Source organism: Plectropomus leopardus, chromosome 17 (genome assembly GCF_008729295.1).
Source record: "Plectropomus leopardus isolate mb chromosome 17, YSFRI_Pleo_2.0, whole genome shotgun sequence".
Lineage (NCBI taxonomy): Eukaryota > Metazoa > Chordata > Actinopteri > Perciformes > Serranidae > Plectropomus > Plectropomus leopardus.
Genome location: NC_056479.1, coordinates 12,229,039 through 12,250,069, shown reverse-complemented (window position 1 = coordinate 12,250,069; position 21,031 = coordinate 12,229,039). Strand labels below are relative to the sequence as shown.

General features: G+C 41.9%; 1 protein-coding gene across 1 annotated transcript in view; it reads right to left on the bottom strand.

Moving 5' to 3' along the window:
• Positions 1–12,724, bottom strand: part of plekhh3 (pleckstrin homology, MyTH4 and FERM domain containing H3) — a 39,003-nt gene extending 26,279 nt beyond the window's left edge. The window contains exons 1-2 of the mRNA XM_042504819.1: positions 12,100–12,724; positions 6,615–6,670 (exon numbers count right to left, since the gene is read on the bottom strand). Coding sequence (XP_042360753.1) covers positions 6,615–6,670; positions 12,100–12,237 — 194 coding nt within the window. The 5' untranslated portion in view covers positions 12,238–12,724. The remainder of the gene's footprint in view (positions 1–6,614; positions 6,671–12,099) is intronic.
• Between the last annotated feature and the right edge of the window lie 8,307 nt (positions 12,725–21,031).

Here is a 21,031-nt window from a genome sequence, read left to right as displayed (position 1 = left end):
TTGCATGAGGTCACCAAATTCTTTGTATATGAAAGAGTGATAAAGGTGTGCATTGTCCCACCCTGTGACAAAACTAACAGGAGAGTCAGGGAGACGTCAGTATAGTTTGTTCACGCCCACACAGTTCCGCCATAATAGGTGAATGCACCTGTGTGGCCATGAGGTTAGGTAGTAAGCTTTTTTAATCAGCATGAAACTGATTAATTTCAAAGCCACTGTACTCAAGGCTGGTGGGATTTTAGCAACCTCACTACATGTAGATCTTTTCCATCGTGCTGCCAGCCTCGACCCTGTTCTGTCTTCCACTGGGATTATGCAGTTATATTGAGTACAATTTCCAGTGGTCAAAAAATAGTTCAGGAACCAGTAGCTGTGTTTCCATTCAACTGTCAGGCAAATCTTAAAAAAAAAATAGTAAAATATGGCGTGTTTTCAACTGGTTTGGAGTGAATAAACTAGCCAATGCAAAGCCTAGTTTTGTCAGAAGTTGTCACTACCATTTATGCGTAGTAGAGGTTGCAAACTGAAAACAAAAAAGTCATTTGGGCTATCTTACCCATCTATGAAAGAAAAATGGAGACTGTTCTTTTGGAATTCGTTTCAACTGGGCAATTTTTGATTGCTCTTTCATTTTAGCTGGTATGGGCTATGTTTCGTGCTGTAAGGAGATGAAGACAAATTATATAATTATGGAAATATCTGGGAAGATGGTGCTAAATGTAAAAGTTTTCTACATCAGAACTTATTTGGCAAAGGCGTTTCTATATCCCATCAAGCTCAAAATCTCTTCGACTGAGGTAAAAACCATCTCAAGAAGGCAAAACAACAGCTTTTCTTACAGATTATCTAAAATGCATAAAAAATACGCTAATGGAAACACAGCTCATGGCTCTGCCTGCATATGCCATGTTCACATGAGATCATTTATACGATAAATACAAGCAATCCGGCCAGCAAAACTGTTCACATCAGTTTTTTAGCAATTATTTTCATAGTGATTAAAATGAAATCAGACAACTTTTCTAACCTCCAATTTGTGTTATTGTTGGCGCCAGTGTAGCAAGGACAACCAGATTGCTTGCAGCTACCAACACAAGACACACTGTTACCAGGGGAAAAAAAGTACTATCCTCTGCCCGTTTTGATGGTTGATGCACTTCCTGTGTGCCATAAATTGAATTTTCATTTTCCCTAGAGATCGTACCTGGTGGCAGAAAGAATTGCAGTGAAAACGAGGGAACCGATCTGAGGGAACCAATCTGAACAACAGTGGTGTCAATACCAATTCTGTTGTGCAATCAACACTAACTGACTAAAGTTCAAGCAAAAAAATGTATCTATTTCCACTTAAATCTTCCTATTTTTTTCAATGTATCAATTATTTGTTTGGTCCATTAAAAAGTGAAAATGGCAGTTTTGATTTAGCGGAGCCAAAGCTTATGTCTTCAAAAGACCAACACTTAGAGGTATTCAGTTTAAAGCATCAATCCCTTACATTTAAAAAGACAGAGGCTGCAAATGTTTGGCATTTTTGCTTAAAAAATACATAATATGTTCACCCGTTTATCTAAATAGTTGCTGATAAATTTTCTGTTGCCTGATTAATCATTGCAGCTCTAGATTCAGAAATTTGAAAAGGAGCAATACAGTTTATTGTATCTCGTTTTACTTTTTAACAAAAGTACAACGATGCAAAAGCAGCCCAGGCTAACATTGGGGTAACCATATGTAAACACAGCCAAGTCTGAAAAACTGGAGGTTTACCTGTTCTTCCAATTTTTTTAACATTGTGTGAATGCATCATCACCGAAGCTACAGACTGACTCAAATCACCAGCATATGGACTGCTCCTAATGTACTTCTGAATAAGGTCATCACAAGAGCATACTGTCTGCAGCCCTTTCATGGTGACAAAGATGGTGACACACATCAATCCACCAAGCATGAGCAGCACAATGAGTTGATTAGTTTTTCTGTCTGGTGGTGGCTGCTGGAGCGATGAGTAATTGATTTCATCCCAGGGTCTAATCAGAACGCCGAGACGCTAATTAAAGTTAGAAAAGTGGTGTCCTTGCTCTAGGGCTCGGACGACCGCAGTGGAAACAGTGGAGACATGTTTGAGCATACAAAGTGGGTCCTTGTGACCACAAGAACATGCATGGTTGCAAAAATGACCCTTGTGCGGATATGTCGCAGAAATTCTTGGAGATTTATGTGATGGATGAAATGCCTGGATGGTTCCAAAAAGGCATTTAAACAAATGACCTCAAAGCAGCTGCCTTTTTGTTGATGTCCAGGCTCATATAACTGTATACAAGTGACAGCCATACATCAAGCTACACAGATTAATAGCTTATTAGAGGAGCACTGATGATAAATAACACTATTTCAGATGACCTTCATTAAAATACAGCTGGTCAAACTGTAGCACTAAATAACCAGTTTCTCTTTGTAGAAATCCATTCCTCTCTCTCAACTCTCTATACCCCCTCCCCCACATTGCTTGGGCTGACTGCATGGGCCTCTGGCTGAAGCTGGGCTGGTGGGAAAATGGGAATGTGGTGATTAAGACTGGGCCTATATGACCTCCCAGCTAAAAATACGCTGTTTACTCAAGACCACTGCCAAGAAACTCTGGACTCGGCAGAGGGGAGAGGAAAAAAGTCATGTTTTGAGAAAGGAGGAGGAGGAGGAGGGGTGCGTGTGTGTGACAGGAAGTCTGAGTTTGTGAGTGAAGGAGAGAGTGTTGATCAGCAAGAAATTTTAGGATTGAGAGTAAAGTGACTTCTAAGTATGAATAAAGTCACTCTGATGGTGAGACTTCGCAACGTGAATTAAAATTTTTTGTATTTGCTGATGTAAGCAGGGCCAGCTTGTGATGGTTGGATGGTTGACAGACAGGCCGACAGACACTCAGACAGGCAATTACTAAGGGCCCACTTCTAAGCTTTTCACGCACATGTAACACACACACGTGCACACATATAAATTCACATACATGAAATACATTTTGAAACATTGAGCCCTTTCAGCCATTACCACACCATGCTTCTGTCAAGCAGAAGGTGTGCTAATGAGAAAGCCAATGGAACAAATGGTGAGAAAGGGTGATGGAGAGGCCCTCAAGTGTCCACTTTCCTTCTGGTACAGTTTGTACAGCGCTCTGCTCTGGCTATGAGAAGAAACTTGAGTCAGAAAAGTGGGGATAAAAAAATAGTGATGATGTAAGACAGATTTGAGCGAGAGCACAGCAGGAGGGGGCAAGCTGCTTGGCACTTTGTGCTGACTGAGAGACAGACGGGGGAGACCCCGCACTGTCTGCCTGCAGAGATATGTCCATCACCCACAATCTCAGTAAGCCGCCTGCAACTGCGTGAGGTCAGCGCAAACACACAACAAATCTATTACAGGACTCTTGACACGGGCCAAACTAATATTATCATTTGGAAATGTGTTCCCAGCCTCTCCAGATCAGTGTCTGCTGTTACACATCAGTCAACTCATCAGCCAACTTATCAGTGCTTGACTATGCAGATGTAAATGATCCTGCATTCATGTGGTGTCAGAAAAAATGGAAAAATTGAGTCCTGTCAGAGAAAATTCACATGAATGTCCCCTCAAGTTGGAACAAGAAAGACGACTAACTAGTTGCCGAGTTGACGTCATGTATGCAGAAACATAGCAGACGAAAGTGGATGTTCAGTTGATGGTTATACACTTTTTATTACTGCACATATTGAATCTCAATTTTCTGCTTACATGTGATTAGTAATGCAGTATTAGGTTGTCACTGTTAGTTGCTGTCCACATAGAGAGACCTAAAATATTATATTAGCATGTAAATGTAAAAATGTAAATGTAAAACTTCAACAAAAAACAACTTCCCAACTTGGGAATCAGGACAATGCAAAGAACTCATGAATGCAGCAGTGCATGCATGCTGCTGCACATACCATCAAACCCCTTGAAACCATCATTGTATATTCTATTGAGAAGGCAGGGTGGACATCACTTACTACTTGAAGAGAAAAAAAATGCCTTTTTTAATTTACAAAGCTATCTGTGATAATTGACCATTATATCTATCAGCGTTTCAAAGCCTTAGAAATGTGGGATACCATTTTCATTCGCAAGATTGCATTACCTTGGACCTCCAAAATGTGAATACAGAAGTAGGGGAAAACAGCATTCAGCTATTATGCTCCTCTTAGGTGGAATAATCTTCATCACTCCCTTAAATTGGAAATGTTTTTAACCCTACAACAGTTAAAGCTTTTACTGAGTGATGCTTTTTTATAATGAATAGTCCTGTTTTTCTTAATGTGTCTGATTTGACCCTGTGAGGTTTACTTGTTTTGTTGTACTGATTGTCTTATTCTTGTGTTGTATTTATTTATTTTTTTACAATACTGTGAAAGAAAGCTTCACTCTCAATTGGAAGAAATTTAAAATCTGTCTATCTTAAAGAGCTTTTCTATCCCAGGTTAAAACATAATCCACTGGACGCTCACCCAGTAGCTCACCTGGCAGAGTGGGTGCCATGTACAGAGGCTGTGCCCTCGCCGCAGCCTTTTGCCACATGTCATCCCCTCTCTCTCCCCCTTTCATGCTGTCAGGTTACTTGTCAAAGAGCTGTCTAGTGTCTTGAAACCAACGCAGACCCGTGTCAGTTATTACGACTGTAAAGGTCTATCTTTTAAAGGAAATCTTTCAATAAATATTTTTTAAAAATGTACAAAATCATCCAAAACTCTTCCCCTTTAGCCTCAAAGTGTACACTAGCTTCTGTGTCACATTTTCAAGATGCTTCGATCACACTGTGTCTATGTGTAATTCTTCCTGTACGGAAAAAAAACTGATAATGAGAAGAGTTGACTGTGTATGTGCCCTGCAGCTGTGTTAGAAGGATAAAATGCATAAAAAACACACAAATGGAATTTTTACAACTTAGCCTGGCTGTGAATGTATACAATGCTAACATACTCAAATACATGGGTAATATTTCACTCCAGCCAGTCAGATATTCTGGGAGGACCCTGAGATGGCCCACGCTTAGTTATGTCTGTACCCACCACTCTGTTTTAACAGAGGCCGGCCTATCTCCCTCTCTAACCACATTAGGCCGGCAGCATGACAAATTATCTGACCATTACCATATTAACCTCAGTCTAGTAAGGCAAACATAAATCCCTCCAATTCATCACCATCACATCTGGGGCCGTTATTCAAACTAATAGTTGAGATTACTGTCTCCCTCTGGGCAGTTCAATGCAACAGCTCAATAAAAGTACAAAGCCAACCGGAGTGGCCCTGCCTGTTATACGAGACTGAAGATAAAATGATATGGCACCGTTTGCTACATCACAATGCCCCGACTTATCAGCGCCTGGCTTGGCTTTCCCTCCATATAGATGAACCTCTGGGCGTGTCCACTCATTGGCAAGGTAATGACCAAGCACTACACTCTCTAATCTCTGCACTCAGTGTGATGATTACAGCCAGGCTTTTAACGCACTCCCTTCAAAACCAGTAGTTAATTATGCCATGTGGCCTGGAGCCACCTCCACTATAATGTAGAAATGTCACACGCACGCACACACACATCCGAGCCACACCTTTTCTGGGAGTGCTGCTGAGGTAGGACTGAGTCACCCAGTTCAGTTTGCCTGTCTTTCTCCTTTATTCTTCCCTTCCTTCTTTCCTTCAAGCCTAAAGAGACAGCACGTCCTGTATGACTGCAACATGCACACATGCCACAACTTCAGCTCCCCTACCCGTTTCCTGATGCAGCTCTCGCCGTGTTGAGAGTTGTTGCAGATCCTCGTCTATTCATTTGTGGTGTATGATAGTCCTACAAGTTGAGCTTTGTGACTCATCGCCTCTGAGTCGGCAGATGTACAGTAGAGATTGTGATTGAGAGAAGAGGGGTGTGTGTTTGTTGGGGGGGGCGATAAGGGCATGATGCCAGAGACACAGCGGAGCAGAGCCTGGCTACATCACTGTCTGAGATCACAGCCCTGCACTAATAATCTGGATCCAGCCCTCCATGAATCAGTCCTATTCACTGGCACTAGCATTCACTTGTCAACCACATGACCATTTGAATTTCATTATTCGTGAGACGCATAGTGGTTCCTTGTGACGGGTAGTTTGAGTGTTCTGCCTCAAAACTAACAAATTGATTGGATTTGTTGCTCTGGAGGCTGGACAGAGTTAACCTGTGATTGGTCACAATCATCTAGGCTGAAGATTGACATATTATTGGCCAATTTGGCCCCATATAACAACCTATGAATGTCAAAACTAAACAGTCAAGAGGTCAATGAGTGAAAACTTGATGGCAGCATGATCCATAAGCAATCAAAGTACCCCTGCAGCTTGAAAATGTCATGTGAGCGCGTGTATGGATTTGAGGTTAGGCACATGTGTCGTGACCAGGCACATGAGGAGAGCCCCATGAGAAAACATACAAGTGAAAATCAAGTGATTAGGCTACACGTGTGTCTGCCAGGAGATACACAACTTCCCAGCAATCAGGGGAAGTAAATGAGTTAAATAAGGAACTATTACTTCCTAAATTTCAGGTGAAATATTCTGTTTCTATCTCTCCTTACCCATTAGTTCCATTGGCTGTGCAAGTTGGTTGAGAAACAGTCACTTCAGCTGGACTCTGTCAACAGAAGAGAGAGAATAGGGTAAATAGATGATAATGCAACACAAACAGCAGTCTGTCCCTAGAACTAGTCAACAGGTAGGAGTGATCCCTCAATAGTTTGCCTTCAGTGGCCATGTTACAGTAGAGCATGTCTTGGCAGTCTCAGCACATAGCTGCTCTGTTCCTGTAATGCTTGGCTTTCACTTGCAAGGGGTTAGCTGGTGGGGAGAAATATGGCATGCAAACCAGGCTCATTTAATATAGGAGTGGGGAACAGAGGGATCATTTGTGTAATAGCTGAATGCACCCCGACCAGCAAACCCCCCAAATTGCTTTTATTCAGATCAGTGATTTCTCGGGGAAAGGTTGTTAACCTAAAAATAACCCTACGCTTTGAGTTTGCACTCATAACAGGAACTGTTGCCTTCATCGTTTCAATCGCATGTTTACAGTGTCACAAGTTGGTGGTAAAAGGACTGATGAAAACAAGTGGGAAAGATAAAGAGAGCTCTGCAGGGGAGATGTGTAAAAACAGTACAAATGGTGTCGAACTAATGTTGATTTGCAGATGAACTCAGCCACAACTCTTAAGCACATTACTGGACTGTAAGCCAGCAACTCATATCAACTCTTCTGTCTTGGAAATCACAGTTAGTGGTTCTACTGACTACAAATGGGGCTGCCACTGGCGGACACATAAAATCAAATTTCATGGGTGGAACAATGGACTTTTCATTCCAGGACTCCCCTGTTAAGCAGAAGATGGGAAAGGATGTTTCCTGTCACAGCACTCCAGGCCCCTGGATTCCCAGTGTGACCTTGGAAAACCCCATCAGACATCAGAGCTTGCCTGTGTGCAATTTGGACTGATTCCCTAGTGTGCAGGGCAGCACTGCCTGTCCCCGTGGCCTGACTTGTTGTCTCTGTGAGCCACAGCCTTGAGCCAGCTCCTGTGGCTGCCCCGGCCCAGCTCGGGGGTGGTGGCCTACCTGAAACTCTATCCAGGTCAGCTCTGGGCCCCTCACAGTTCACACACCACACTTTACTACTGAGCAAACCAGCCTAAGTATAGCCCTTGCCCTGCAAAAAAAAAAGTCTACTGCTTCTTTTTGGATTGCTCAAAAATAACAAAGAAAACATAAACTACAAATTTAAAGGCTAGTATGGAATCTGCCTTATATTTACAAGACTGACAGACTCTGGGAAATGAGGGGAGAGATGAGGGCTTGGATTATGAGATCCGATTAATGTTTAACTCCGGGTGAGGTACAGTAAAAGTCAAACCACACAGGCAAGAATAACTGAACAGTTTCAGAGAGTAAACTGTGAATGGAAGAGAGTGTGTACGGTAATTTCCTATCCCTGCCCGTTAACCATAAATGATTTAACCAAGCCAACAGCCCCAAAGATGAAAATTCAGACAGACAGCCACGACTAAAAACGGCCAGATCAATACTAATCACATCAATGATTACAAAGCTATAATTTCATGATATAAACGAATCAGAGGATCGATACGGTAATGGGTCAGGTAGATCAAGTTAGAATATTTTGAGTAATTTTCCACAAAACGTGACAATTTATAGAAAAATAGCTTTCCAATAGAGTTAATGGGCTGTGGGATGAGGAACAAGGATAGCGTGCGATGCAGAGCCCTGGCAAAAGCTCTGCCTTTGGACGGGCAGGGGATGAATCACTCCAGACTAGAGCAGAGCATGGAGGGAAAGAGGGAAAGATGCCGTGATGTGTTCGTTCCGTGGCTGACTTCCGCTCTCACCCCCCCCCCTCTACCCTCTCTCCCTCTCTCTCCCTTCAGCTCTCCAGGGAGGCTGAGTAACCAGGAGGAAATGCTTGGGCTCAGCCAGTGTCGGCCTGAAGACCAGATGTGTGGCCTGGAGGTGGTGAGGCAGAGACGCAACGGAAACCAAATATAAACCAGCGTACCGTGACACCTCTGAAGACAGAGGGCAGCAGTGACGGTTAATGGGACCCGCTCTCTGCGAGGCCCATTTGTTCCAAGTAACAGGATGCACTGCAGTGCTCCTGCCCATGTTTACAACCATACAGACCTAAACACTCTGCGGTGGTAGCTTATTGGTAAATCTAACTTCACGTTGCATTCAAACTGAATGAAGTTTGAGTGGAAACATGGAAAGAAGAGAGAATGACGGATGTCCTGTCCTAAAATTAGGACCTTGCTGTCCCAACACTGGAGGCATTCAGCTCAGTGTGACTGTTTGGGCAGCTGTTGGAGAGCAGTTTCTTTTGAATGAGGACTGTAAACATGCAGGGAAAAGGGCTCTGACATGGCCCTGTGCTCTTAAGGACCAAGCCTACGCAAACGTCAGCACTGACTCATGATTCCAACCTCAGTAAGAAAGAGTCCTGGCAAAGAACAGTGTGTCGCCTATGGCTTTGGTGCTGCGGATGCTACACATCGTGGCATACTCTGGCAGCGTGTTGGAAAACAACACAGGAGACCGTGGTGAAGGTTTTGGATGTCTTGAGTGAGAGGGAGACTCCACCAGAACTGTGGGTTACTGCGGTCACCCCTGGCAGGAGCTGGACAGGGGCCTACTAAATGGGTTATTTCAGTGTTACAAAGCCCAAAAGAGACACACACATACACCCAGGGAGGTCTGCCCTGCTCTGTGAAAATGTGGCTTGTCAAGCTCTGGATGAAATGGAGCTCTCTGGGTAAACGATGGAGCGTAGCCCTGAGGGGCTTTCCCTCTGGGAGTGATTGTGGACCATCTTCAACCCTCAGCCCGCTGACACCACGGAAAGCCAAACAGTATCAGTTAGATCTGTATATTCTGAGGGGAGGGGCTGTTGGGGGCGTAACGAATAGCGTTGTTTAAGAGTGGGTCAGCTTATGATATTGGCTCAGAGTGGTTCAGCTGTGGTTTTAATTATTGGCTCAGTGTGAACTATTGACACAGGGTTACAATAGCCAGCGTAAAACATTGATACACATCAGGAGGAAACAGGATTTGGGGAAGTGGGTTGATAATCTGCAAGCATCAGGGAATCAACACCTGGTTGGACTTATAACAAAAAATGCCTTGTTTGGTCCAAAAGAGCAGTTTACATTGCTTATTGGGTAAAACACCATCAATTACATCAGTTGATAAAGTGGTTCCTCCCATTAAGAAGTAGTCTGATAAACTGAACATGACAGATTGAGACAAAATGTTCCTAAAGAAATCGCTGAAATTAATAGCCTTGAAACAGACTATTAAATGTCATGGCTTTTTAAGTCAATTTATATTTATGAATAATTTCTATGAGCAAGAAATTTGTAGAACCATGACTCCTGTCAGTGATATAACACCACTGTCGGGATCTGATAAAGACAGAAAAGCATTATGACCTTCACATGAGTCTGTATTTCACTGCCAAACCAAAAAATGATAGCTTTGTTTCAGGGATTATTCTTGTGTAAAAACGACACCAGTTTCACTCATTTGAAATGCAGCAGTATCCTGTACGACTTATCTTCTAGAGAGACAATAGATAGGCCAGAACGCAATCCCTCCATCAAAGTCATCATTTTACACGAGCCACGTTCTTCTCCAAACAACACATCAACAATTCAATAAACCAACACTAAACCCAAGCCACCCAGAGGAGCACAGGTTACATCTTAATGAGGGATCCGGGAAAGTTACTGGAAAAGGAGATCTCTGTGTCTCACTTTAAAAGGCCATCAGGCGTCTCCTTTGGGACATGTTACTATGATCTCCTATTGATCGTGAATATGGAGCACAGTTGTGTTCCTTTGACCACCAATGGGCAGGCAGATGGTACATTATGACCAAGAAAGGGATGTTTGCCAAGAAGAAGAGCACTACACACCAACACCTCTCCGTATCCCCCCTGAGCAACAGATGCTGCTCTTATCTGGCGGCTGCTGGTAGACTTCTGTTGAGGTAATAACTGTGCAAAACGTATCTGTTCCCAACGTTTTCATGCAAATTGCTGTGGTGTCGCACTGGTTGGTTGCAAGAAGACAAAAGGGCTAGGAAATAGATAAGCAAGCAGTGGCTCCAGGTGGCGTTACCTTAATCGACACGGCAATGGTGTTAGTGTAAGCCATGTCTCAGCAGCACAGAATATTCACGAGACAAAATAATACAATGCAAACGAGAGGCAAAACATTATGCTCTTTAAAAAAAGAGTCTGACGTGAGGAAAAGCCCACAGTTTCAATAAATATTACATGTTGGATTTTCCTAAGAGACTGCAGATAAAGAGCTGTGCGTTGGGTCATACAGATAGAGCCTACCTCAATTCGAGGCAACAATGCCCCCTCACAAGTGGGTGGACAATGCTGAACTCTCTGTGCCTGATCAGATGACTAACATTACAGAGAAGACAAGGCCGCAGTCTTATTTGCAATTGAGCGGACGGAGGCCAAACACACAGGATCAGTTCAACAAACTGGGTTTTACAACTTGCATCAGAGAGTGTGAGTGTGTGTGGGATTGCTCAACGTTGCCCAAGCCTCCAAGACCGTGCAAACGTAAAATTGGCCAGCAGCAGCAGCAGCAGCAGCACACTCTCTATCCTGCATCAGTGATTGAGGCTAGCACTGAACAATTTAATTCCACACACTACAAAGTTAACAGCGAACGTGAACACTGTAGCTTGCAACCTTTAAATAAGGGTAATCTTGTGTACACAGTTTGCATTGCTTATCAGACCATGAAGTAACCAATCCTTATTTACTTCTCAAAAGTATTATTTTCATATCAAGAACTGTAACCTTATTGTTGAAAACTGAAACTTAAGCTCCCGAAGTTGAGCTTGTGTATGATATGTTCAAGGTATAATGTGCATGTCTACCTAACAGTCACTGCTAGACATTTTAACCCTTTGAAACCTGAGCAAATTGGTTTCATTTCTTTCAAAAACATGGGGAGAAGGTAATGAGCAACTGACAGACATGGCACCAAAAATAGCAAAAAAATTGTAAAAAATAAATAAATATATAAATAAATACACAGTTAGAAATATATACCTGAAAATACTTGGGGAATACAGGTAAAAAACAAACAAGAAAATGACTTTAAAAAGTGCTGAAAATGAAATATATATACACGTATATTTTATTCTTATATTTTAATATTTTTTTCTGCAACATTATTTTAAATGTAATTTTCTATCTTGACAATTTCCCTATTTTCCAAAATAATTTTCGCTCAATTTTCTTTTTCTCCCCTCTGTTTAAAAACTATTTTTTAGGTCATTTTCTTGTCACCTTTTACGAGTTTCTTGCAATTTGTAGGACATTTCTAAAAGGGTCATACAGCTTGTAAAAGATGCCTGAGCTCAGGAAAAATGATGTCGACCCAGGTTTCAATAGCATATATACAGTAGTGCTATGAAGCGTGTTTGTAAATGCACAGGAGCTGCAGTCTAGTGCAGGTGGAGAGGTCTTACCCGTCCATTGGGAGTCAAGTCCTCCTTGTTGCGCAATTCAAAAGACTCTTCCTCCTCTTTCTCCCCATAGTCTCCCCGTCCGAGCAAACTGAAGCCCTGCCTGCAGCACAGAAACCAGCAAACTCCTTGCAAAGGCATTCAAATGAGGTTAAGTGTGTCTTCTTCTGCTATCCAGGTCGGTGAATTCAACATTCACGGTGCTGTCTCGGCCGCGAGTAACTCCAAGAGCTGCGTGAGAGCATACAGGACACCCTCTCCATAGATATCCAGCGAGGAGGATGAAGGGTAGCATAAGCTTACTTTCTGCTTTCTGGCAGAGAAAATGTCTTAAAACTGTGCATGACAGCAGTCATACTCCCACAAAACCAACAACGGAGAAGTGGCTCAAGGAAAAATCCTCCCCTCTTCCAGGAGTCCTTCGCTCGGGACACCTTGCTGTGCCTGCTTGAACAACTTAACGCGGCCAAAGTTCAACAAAAACACCTTTAGTTTCCAAAACTGGCACTGTCGGTTAAAGATACGTCGAGTTTAATGCGCCTGATAGAAGCGACACTATTGCTGTCAGCGTTTAATTAACACATCTGGTAGTCTGAGTGACGTAAAAGTGCACCTCTGTGAAGCACCGACTGTCTGACTTGTGAGTTTGAACAAAAGCGTGCTGCAACTGGGACTGGATAGAGTGGGAGGGGTGGCCCCGCCCACAGACCTCGTGTCTAAATTGGGATTGGCTGAACACAGACACTCCTCGAAATGACACGCCCACTCCACACGCCCATCTACACTGACAAAGCGTCACATGACCTTTGGTGGTAGATGTAGATGATAGTAATCAAATCATCCAGATCACCATAATGTCCCAGCAATACTCATTTAACATCTGTCTGTAGTGCTCATTAGTGAGGGCATTTTTCAAAATCACTGCTGTAGTTTTCACACAGGGATTTATAATAAACAGTTAGTGTAAATACATTTAAATTGGGCTTGGTCTTTTTAACCCTTTAAAACCTGAGCAAATTAGCTTGACTTATTTCAAAAACAGAAGAAGGCAGCAATGAGCAATGTGAGAAGAAATCAATAAGAAAGAAAGTAGAAATTACCCCCAAAATTAGCAATAAATAAATAATACAATGGAAAAGTAAAAAGAAGGGAAATTATGTCATTAACTATTATTTATTATTATTATTATTATTGTTGTTATTATTATTATTATTATTATTATTATTATTATTATTATTATTATTGACAATATTTAAAATAGTTTTCATAATTATTTTAATTTTGCTAACTCTTTTAACTATTGTCATATTGTTATTATTATTATTATATTATGTTATCATATTATTATGATCATTATAAATATGGCTATCTGGACATTCGTATTAGCTTCTCTTTTTTTTTAATTATAAATCCAAAAAAGCAATTTGTGGGACATTTTTTTGCAAAGCTTCTCTTAAGCTTTTTCCCATGTTTTTTAAATAAATCAAACCAATTTGCTTAAAAGTATTAAATACTTAAGATGACTTTAAGATGTCTGAATGCAGCACAAGAAAAGTGACCTCGATCCAGGTTTGAAAGGGTTAAATGCCTTATCCCCTCATAGTCATATTATGCTATAATACTATTAAAATTGAAAGTACAGTGACTATCTAAATAGCCTTTAGGTGTGATTAAAGGTCCTGTGTGTAGGATTAAGGGGGATATATTGGCAGAACTTTAATATAACATTCATTACTATGTTTTCTTCATAGTCACCTGAAACTAGTTTGTATTTTCATTACCTTAAAATGTAGCTGTCTGCTTCTGAAGCAGGTTCTCATCCACCAAGTCTGCCATGTTGTCTCTACAGTAGCCAAAAACTGACAAACCAAACACTGGTTCTAGATATGGCCAATTGGATTTTCACATCGGCTGCTGTGTAGTTCTCAGTCACTCCACAAAACACCACTAAATTCTCCACACTAGTGCTTTAAATCTGAAATTGTATGTAGCCTAATAATAACACTCAATAGTGTGTAGTTACTTTACAGCACCTTAAAGTGAAAGACATATTCAGTCCTGCAATTCAGAATTCTGTTTCAGTCAAAGTATAGAGAGAGCCTATTAGTATCAAATATTAAGTAGTATCAAAAGTGAGAGCAGGCTACTTCTCTATCAGTATTATATTATTCTATCATTATTATACTGATGCATTAAGAGTTGAGCAGGAGGCTACTTTAATATTGTAACTGATTACTTGTTGGGTTGTTTAAAAGGACAGTCCACCCCAAAATATATTTTTTTTATTTTCTCTCTTAGTGCTGTTTATCAGTCTAGATTGTTTGGGCATGAGTTGCCATGTGTTGGAGATATTGGCTGTAGAGATGTCCGCCTTCTCTCCAATATAATGGAACTAGATGGCATTCGGCTTGTTGTGCTGAAAGAGCCAAAACATACATGAGAAATACTCAATGGCTATGTCTTTTTCCAGAAATCATGACCCAGATACTCAAGATACCTTCCTGTGAGTAGTTTCGTGTAGGAATTATTTTCTTTCTATCAAGCTATACCTGCAAACTGTATCCCCGATCAGAAGGTAGCGTGCAACTACTACTGGCTTACCAGCACCACAGAGCTTGCTTATGTTACAGCTCAACCGTGGAGGACGCCATTAAAGTTTACATCTCCTGTTACAGCATGAGCCTCTTGTTCATGAGGAGGTGCACGCTTCCTTCCATTTGATTATACAGCTGGCCGGTGTCGTTTGGTAGTAAGAAAACAGTACCTACATTAAACTATTCACAGCAAGGTCTGTGGATTATCTTGAGAAACCAGGTCATGATTTCTGTAAAGGAAAAGTTGTTGTTAAGTTTTTCAAATGCACTTTTGGCACTTTAAGCACCACAAGATAAGTGCAATATAGTGACATTATATTGGAGAGAAAGCAGACATCTCTACGGCCGATTTCTCCAACTCTGCAACTCGATCAAACGATCTAGAGTGATAAACAGCACTACAGGTAAGAAAAAAATGTGTATTTTACCCTTCAAACTTTATTTTAATTGGAGATAAGATTTGATAGTGTCATGATATCACAAATAACCCCCGGTATTTGGATAAAGATTTTTCATGCTCTCTTTCTCATACTTCACCCTTTTTCTCTTGCTTTTTTCACACATACACACACACGCACGCACACACACTCCTCCCCCACTCTTTCCTCTTCCACTTTGCTGAACAGTCTACAAAGATACAGCAGTAGGAGGTAGGAGGACTGGTGCTAAATCCAGACACGTGATATATCCAGCCCCCTCGGCACACTCAGGCTTATTTCTCCCTTAATATCCCTTCATTTCCCCTTCTCTGTTCTGTGCAAACTCCCCCCACACATCTCAGTCAGCTGGCTTTAACTCGTTCCTCACCAAGGAGAGCTCTTAGCTGCTCTTCTCCCTACTTTAGCTTGATGGATATGTTCATTTGATTCAGTTATCCCCACAAAACACACACTATATGTTTTCTGTGTCCATGCATGAGCACACTGCCCCTCCAGATACTGTTAACCTTTATGACTGCTGCTCCCCTGAGGGCTTTGTCAATCAATAAAAGGGCTTATGGATGCACCTTTTCAGCTTGGGTGTACTCAGCACTATATGGATAATAATCCTGACCACCCCTCACCCCATCTGAGACACTCTCACACACTTTCAACTAAGTCACACAAACACACTGCCCCACATTTGAACCTCCAGCGGTTCCAGGAAAGAAGAAAAGGCTATTTGTGCAATAGCATTGACTTTATTTCAATATCCGTCCCTTTTGACATGTAGCTATACATTACAAAAGAGCTTGCACATATTTTTATGCAAGCAAGAATATTTTCTCAACTCTTTTCCCGAAAGTACTGTACAGCAGCCCTGCCCCCTCTGTCTGTATCCACTCTGCAGTATCTCTCTCTCTAGGCCAGATCTTCCCTGTCCTCCCCCATATCCCAAAACAATACGCTGGGGGCCCCAGCTCCCACAGACCTGTAGGAACATATGTTTTATTTTTAGAGCTCACTCCCTCAGCCCACGCTAGTGCAGTGAAAAAAGAGAAAAGCCCTCCCTCCCTATATGGTTTCTCAAAGTGCTACAAAAAAAAAGCAGCAGAAGCCATCACTCAAATATTGTTTGCCATTGCCTTTCCATTATTATTTAGTGAGAAGAGAAACAGCTAGAAACACTACAATGATAATATCTCTTATAAACTCTCCCCCAGTCTTTCAGCCTCTCTCACTGTATTCCTCTGCCCCCTCCTCTGTCCTTCTCTTCCCCTCTTTCCAGGAGATGACACATGATTCTCCATTAACACACAGGAGCATGCACACACACACACACACACACACACACACACACACACACACACACACACACACACACACACATTTGTATACACGCAAGATAACCTGATACAGTGTGTCAGGTTGAGGCTCCAGATCAGGAGAAGGGCAAATGATTTGGTTGGGCTCCCACTGTGATCACAAGCCAAGCTGGCTAGCCTCGAGGCAGAGGAGAGGGAAGTGTGAATCTGCAAGAAAAGAGAAGTTGTTGAAGCTTTATAACATGATGGGATGTTGATGCTGAATGTGGTGGAGCTGTGCAATCTGTTTAGATATCTTTCCGTGAAAGCACAACACTAGGAATAAGGTTTTATTTCTTGGTAATCAAAGAAGCCTTTTTTGCTTTTACACCTTCTTAACTATGGTGTTAACAAAACTTTATCTTTCATCTTTTTTTCCTTTTTTTTTTAAACCCACGCCTGCCACTCCTCACAACACCGCTTGTTGAGATTGGCATGTGGGGTTTCCAACGGAGACACAGACTCAAGACGCACATGTCAAGTTGATGGAAGACAGAGCCGAGCAGTGCACTGTTCCCTCCGTTCTCTCTCTTTCTGTCTTCTCTCTGACTCCATGCTCTCTCTCTCTGTGTCACTCACTCTTTCCCCTTTGAGTCTCGTCGTGCAGGATCCTGTTTCACTGCAGCCCACATCGCAGCCACACTCTCATGTTGGTGAACCAGATTGATTGTCAACAGAAAGGGATGTGAAATCTAGTCTAGCCGAGGAGCTCCCTGCCTGGTTCACATTTGGGTGGCTGTATGTTATGGTTTTCTTTTGCATGTTTTCTGATTGATCAAATCTTTTGATATGTTTTTAGGAGTATTGTGGGATTTCTGCTTTTTTGAGGTTTTGTTTGAAACTGTGCTTCCACTGCGGTTTGAGAAGCTCCGAGTCATCTCAAGACAGCTGCTTTGTCTTTGGGCAGTTTCTCTTCGGAGGACTGGCCCAAGGTCAGAGTTTATCTGACAACCCCAAACTAAGGATTTAGGATAGTTGCTGACCCCAGTGACCCCTCACCCTAGACTTAGACAGGATTTCCTCCCCACTGTGCACAGCATTGAACTTAACCCTCACCCTGCCGTGCCACCAGGCCACTGTGTTTAGGTTCAGCAGAGATTTAGGCTATGGGTTGGTGAAGAGAGGACTGCTGTTTGACGGCTGTTGGCCCATGTAATGGGATAGGACTGCTGTGGAGCCCTTTAACTACTGCACCACTTGACCTGAAGTTCCCACTGTGAAATATCCAGCTGTGCATGTGGATCGTTTGTGACAAACGTGCTTTATACATGGAAAATGGGATGAACTGATGATGGAAGATAAATTTAATTAAGAGAATGATAAAAAAAATTTTTAAGATCTGCACACACACCCTGCTGCAGAGTCAAACTGTTACAAGCTTAATAAAAAGAGAGACAGTGGGACTCTTAAGTACGCAGCTGAGTTCTCATCAATACCATGTCCAGAACCTTCTGTCTTCCTGCACCGTTCCTTAGGAAAACTGTTCACCAGTATCAGGGACACCACAGGGAGGTGTTTCCAGCCCTGGCTGTGGGTACATCTGTTCCTGTACGGGGCCTGTGTGGCACACAGGCTTGTGTCAAGCAAAGACAAGGCTGGAGAAAACATTCCCCAGCTTCAACTTCTGACCCTCTAGCCCCAGTTAACCCTATGCATTCCCCCTTTCCCCTCCTTGCCTGGCTTCATTACAGTAACCCTTAACACTCCAGACTCTTGCACACGGGCTCAGCCTGTCAGCACATAAACTGCCTGCAGAACTTGTGCAATGGATAAATAATTGTGTTGCAAGGAGGCTTCTCAAGTTTTAAGAGACTGAGTGATATCCTAAACCCAAGGCATCTGTCTTGGGCACCATTAGACTATGGATCCATTATTGACTGCAGCACCTTCCCAGTTTGCTACTGCAGTGCAGCAAAAACACAAGGACTTATTTTTTTTAAAGGCCATTTGTACCCCATTTATCACTACTGCTTTACCTATATGCGCCAATGAGAAAAATGTACCCCATGGAGAATGCAGTCAGGTTTGCACTATTCATTTTGTGCATTTCAGTAAACATCATATGTTGCTTTGGCAAAACCATTTGTATTGTACGTAAAAGCAATGCCAAGTCACAACCCCTTTTACCAGAGATCATACCACAAGGTCCCTCCTTTATGGCACCTTTGCATTCTTACACAGTACCATACAACTGCAGCATCATGCCACTCCAGTGTGATTTTAGACAGCATGCCAGCACTCAGAAAAGCAAAAGAGGCGTTACGGGGGTGACATTTAATCATTTAATCAGTATCGGCCTCTAGTGTGACACAACATACATGTTGACAGCCCTTTCTAAACAATAACAATGGCATAACCTGGCAATAACAATAATTCACCAACTCTGTTATATGGTGGCTAATCTCATTCTCTCAACAAAGGGCAAGGAGCTCCCAAATCTTGCTGTTCTCCAAATTTGCAGACATTTTCAGTTGCTGTACTTGTTCTTTGTAGTTGGTAGCTGCTTTTTGAGTCTCACACGGTGGGTCGGATGCATAATGCGCCGTCAAAATGTCACACCTGTCCCACTCATGGACCCATTCTGCAGGACTGTCCCTGTTACACAGATCTCAATTAGGCACCCGTACGACTACCTGCCGGCTTAAAGGCGAGACAACTCTGTCCTCCAATTTCATGATTGTACCTTTCATATGGAACAGCAAGTCAGCATAATGGTGGGTTATTCCTACTTTTAACAGGCAGTGTTAAAGGGGCTAGAGGCTAATTTTTACTATGGACACAGAAAAGAGATTTATAAATGTTCATGAAGCGTCGACTTTTTCTGTGCAAGTTTATTATTATATTATTTTATTGTCATATGCTCATTTTCTGAGTAGCATAACTGGACTACAGTTATGGCATTTTGTTGCACAAGCATTTATTGTAGAATAATAAATAAATGATTTGTCACTCTCCACCATCTTGTACCTTGAAAATAAATGCATTCTAAGAGGAGGTAAATTTTACCTATTGGCAGTTTTGGGTATAAAGCAATCCTTGGCTGTTCTTGTGTTAATACAGCTGTTGAGTGTATGAGTGCTGCAACTTAGAACTGCAAAAACAACATATCATATTATCCCTCTTTAAAATGATTTACAAGCATTTAGATATGCCAGGAACATCATTCACGCTATCCATTAAATTCATGTATTTACATAAATGATCTATTTTACAACTCTGCACCACAAATCACATAAAAGCAGACATTCCTCAGCATGGAGAAAACGTAAATAAGAGGAGTCACAATACCAGAGCCTTGTTATCTGCAACCATCATCAAAAGCCAAGTAAGGAGGAGCTGTGCTGGATCAGCGAGTCAGAGAGAAAGATGGGGGACCGATGGCAATGGATAGAGAACCAGAGCAGATAAAAAGCCAGGAGAGCTGAGGCTAAAACTTGCAGAGTAGACACAACAAATGACAATGCAAATGAACTGCAGAGATATGCCCACATGTTGTCTGGTATTTTCACATCAAAGAGGAAATTTAAAAAAAAATACATCCTCTTATTTCTGGTTAGTTAGTTAGTGTCCTTGATTTTATTATTATGTGTATCACCACAAAATGTATGCAGTCCAGCTGAGAATAATGTACAGTTAACTTGTGGTGTTTGGGATGGTTAATGTGTGTGGTACTGTAGGTTTTAAAGTTGAGTGTTAGCGCAAGGGAGAAGATCACTTATTGACAGTTAGGGAGTCTGGGCAGAGAGCCAAAGTCCTTCAGCTATTTTTAGGATGCTGACTGTGTGAAAGTACACTGAATGCAAAATTGATGACACGTTGCCAAAATCTGAACCTGTGCTGGATTAGTGGTGTCTGCCTGCACTTGCATTTGTACATGTGCATAAGTGCTCTTTTTCACAGAGGGATATGCATGCATATGCATCCAAAAATGCAGAACCAAATCAATGGTCGAGCCTGTGTATTGGTGGTCACCACGGAGAACTCCTGACAGATGGACATGTCAAAAGGATTTGTGGAATCTTTGGAAATGATCTGCCATTTGCAAAGGAGTCTAGTCCTGCGCGTCTGTGCTCGGTCTTGCTCTTGTTTCCTGTGTTTAGATATCAGCCTTGAGAGTGGCTCTTAGCAGTACAAGCAGTATAATTACTGAATATGGAAAAAGTGCCCACTGCTTTACCTCAGTCTGGGCTGCAGCCCTTTACAGAGCAACGGAGTGAACTTCTAATCCTTTGGTCCAATTTGCGAGGATGTATCTGAGTGTCTTTACAGGGAAACGCACCCAAAAAACATAATTGTGCACTCCAGTGATCTCCCGCACTTAAAATATTATTGTAAACAAGAATTCTCTAAGCAAAAATCAAGAAAACCAAGGCGCCAGCAACAATGAATGGAAAGCTAATCTCCTGGATAATTACTTATCTTGTTTGAATTTTTCATGCTTCAATTAGTTTAAATCAGAAGTTCAAAAAGGATCCGGCATTTATATCAGCAGGAAATCATCAAACATAATATGACACCGCACACAATGGAAGCCTGCTATTCATAGTTAATATGCTAG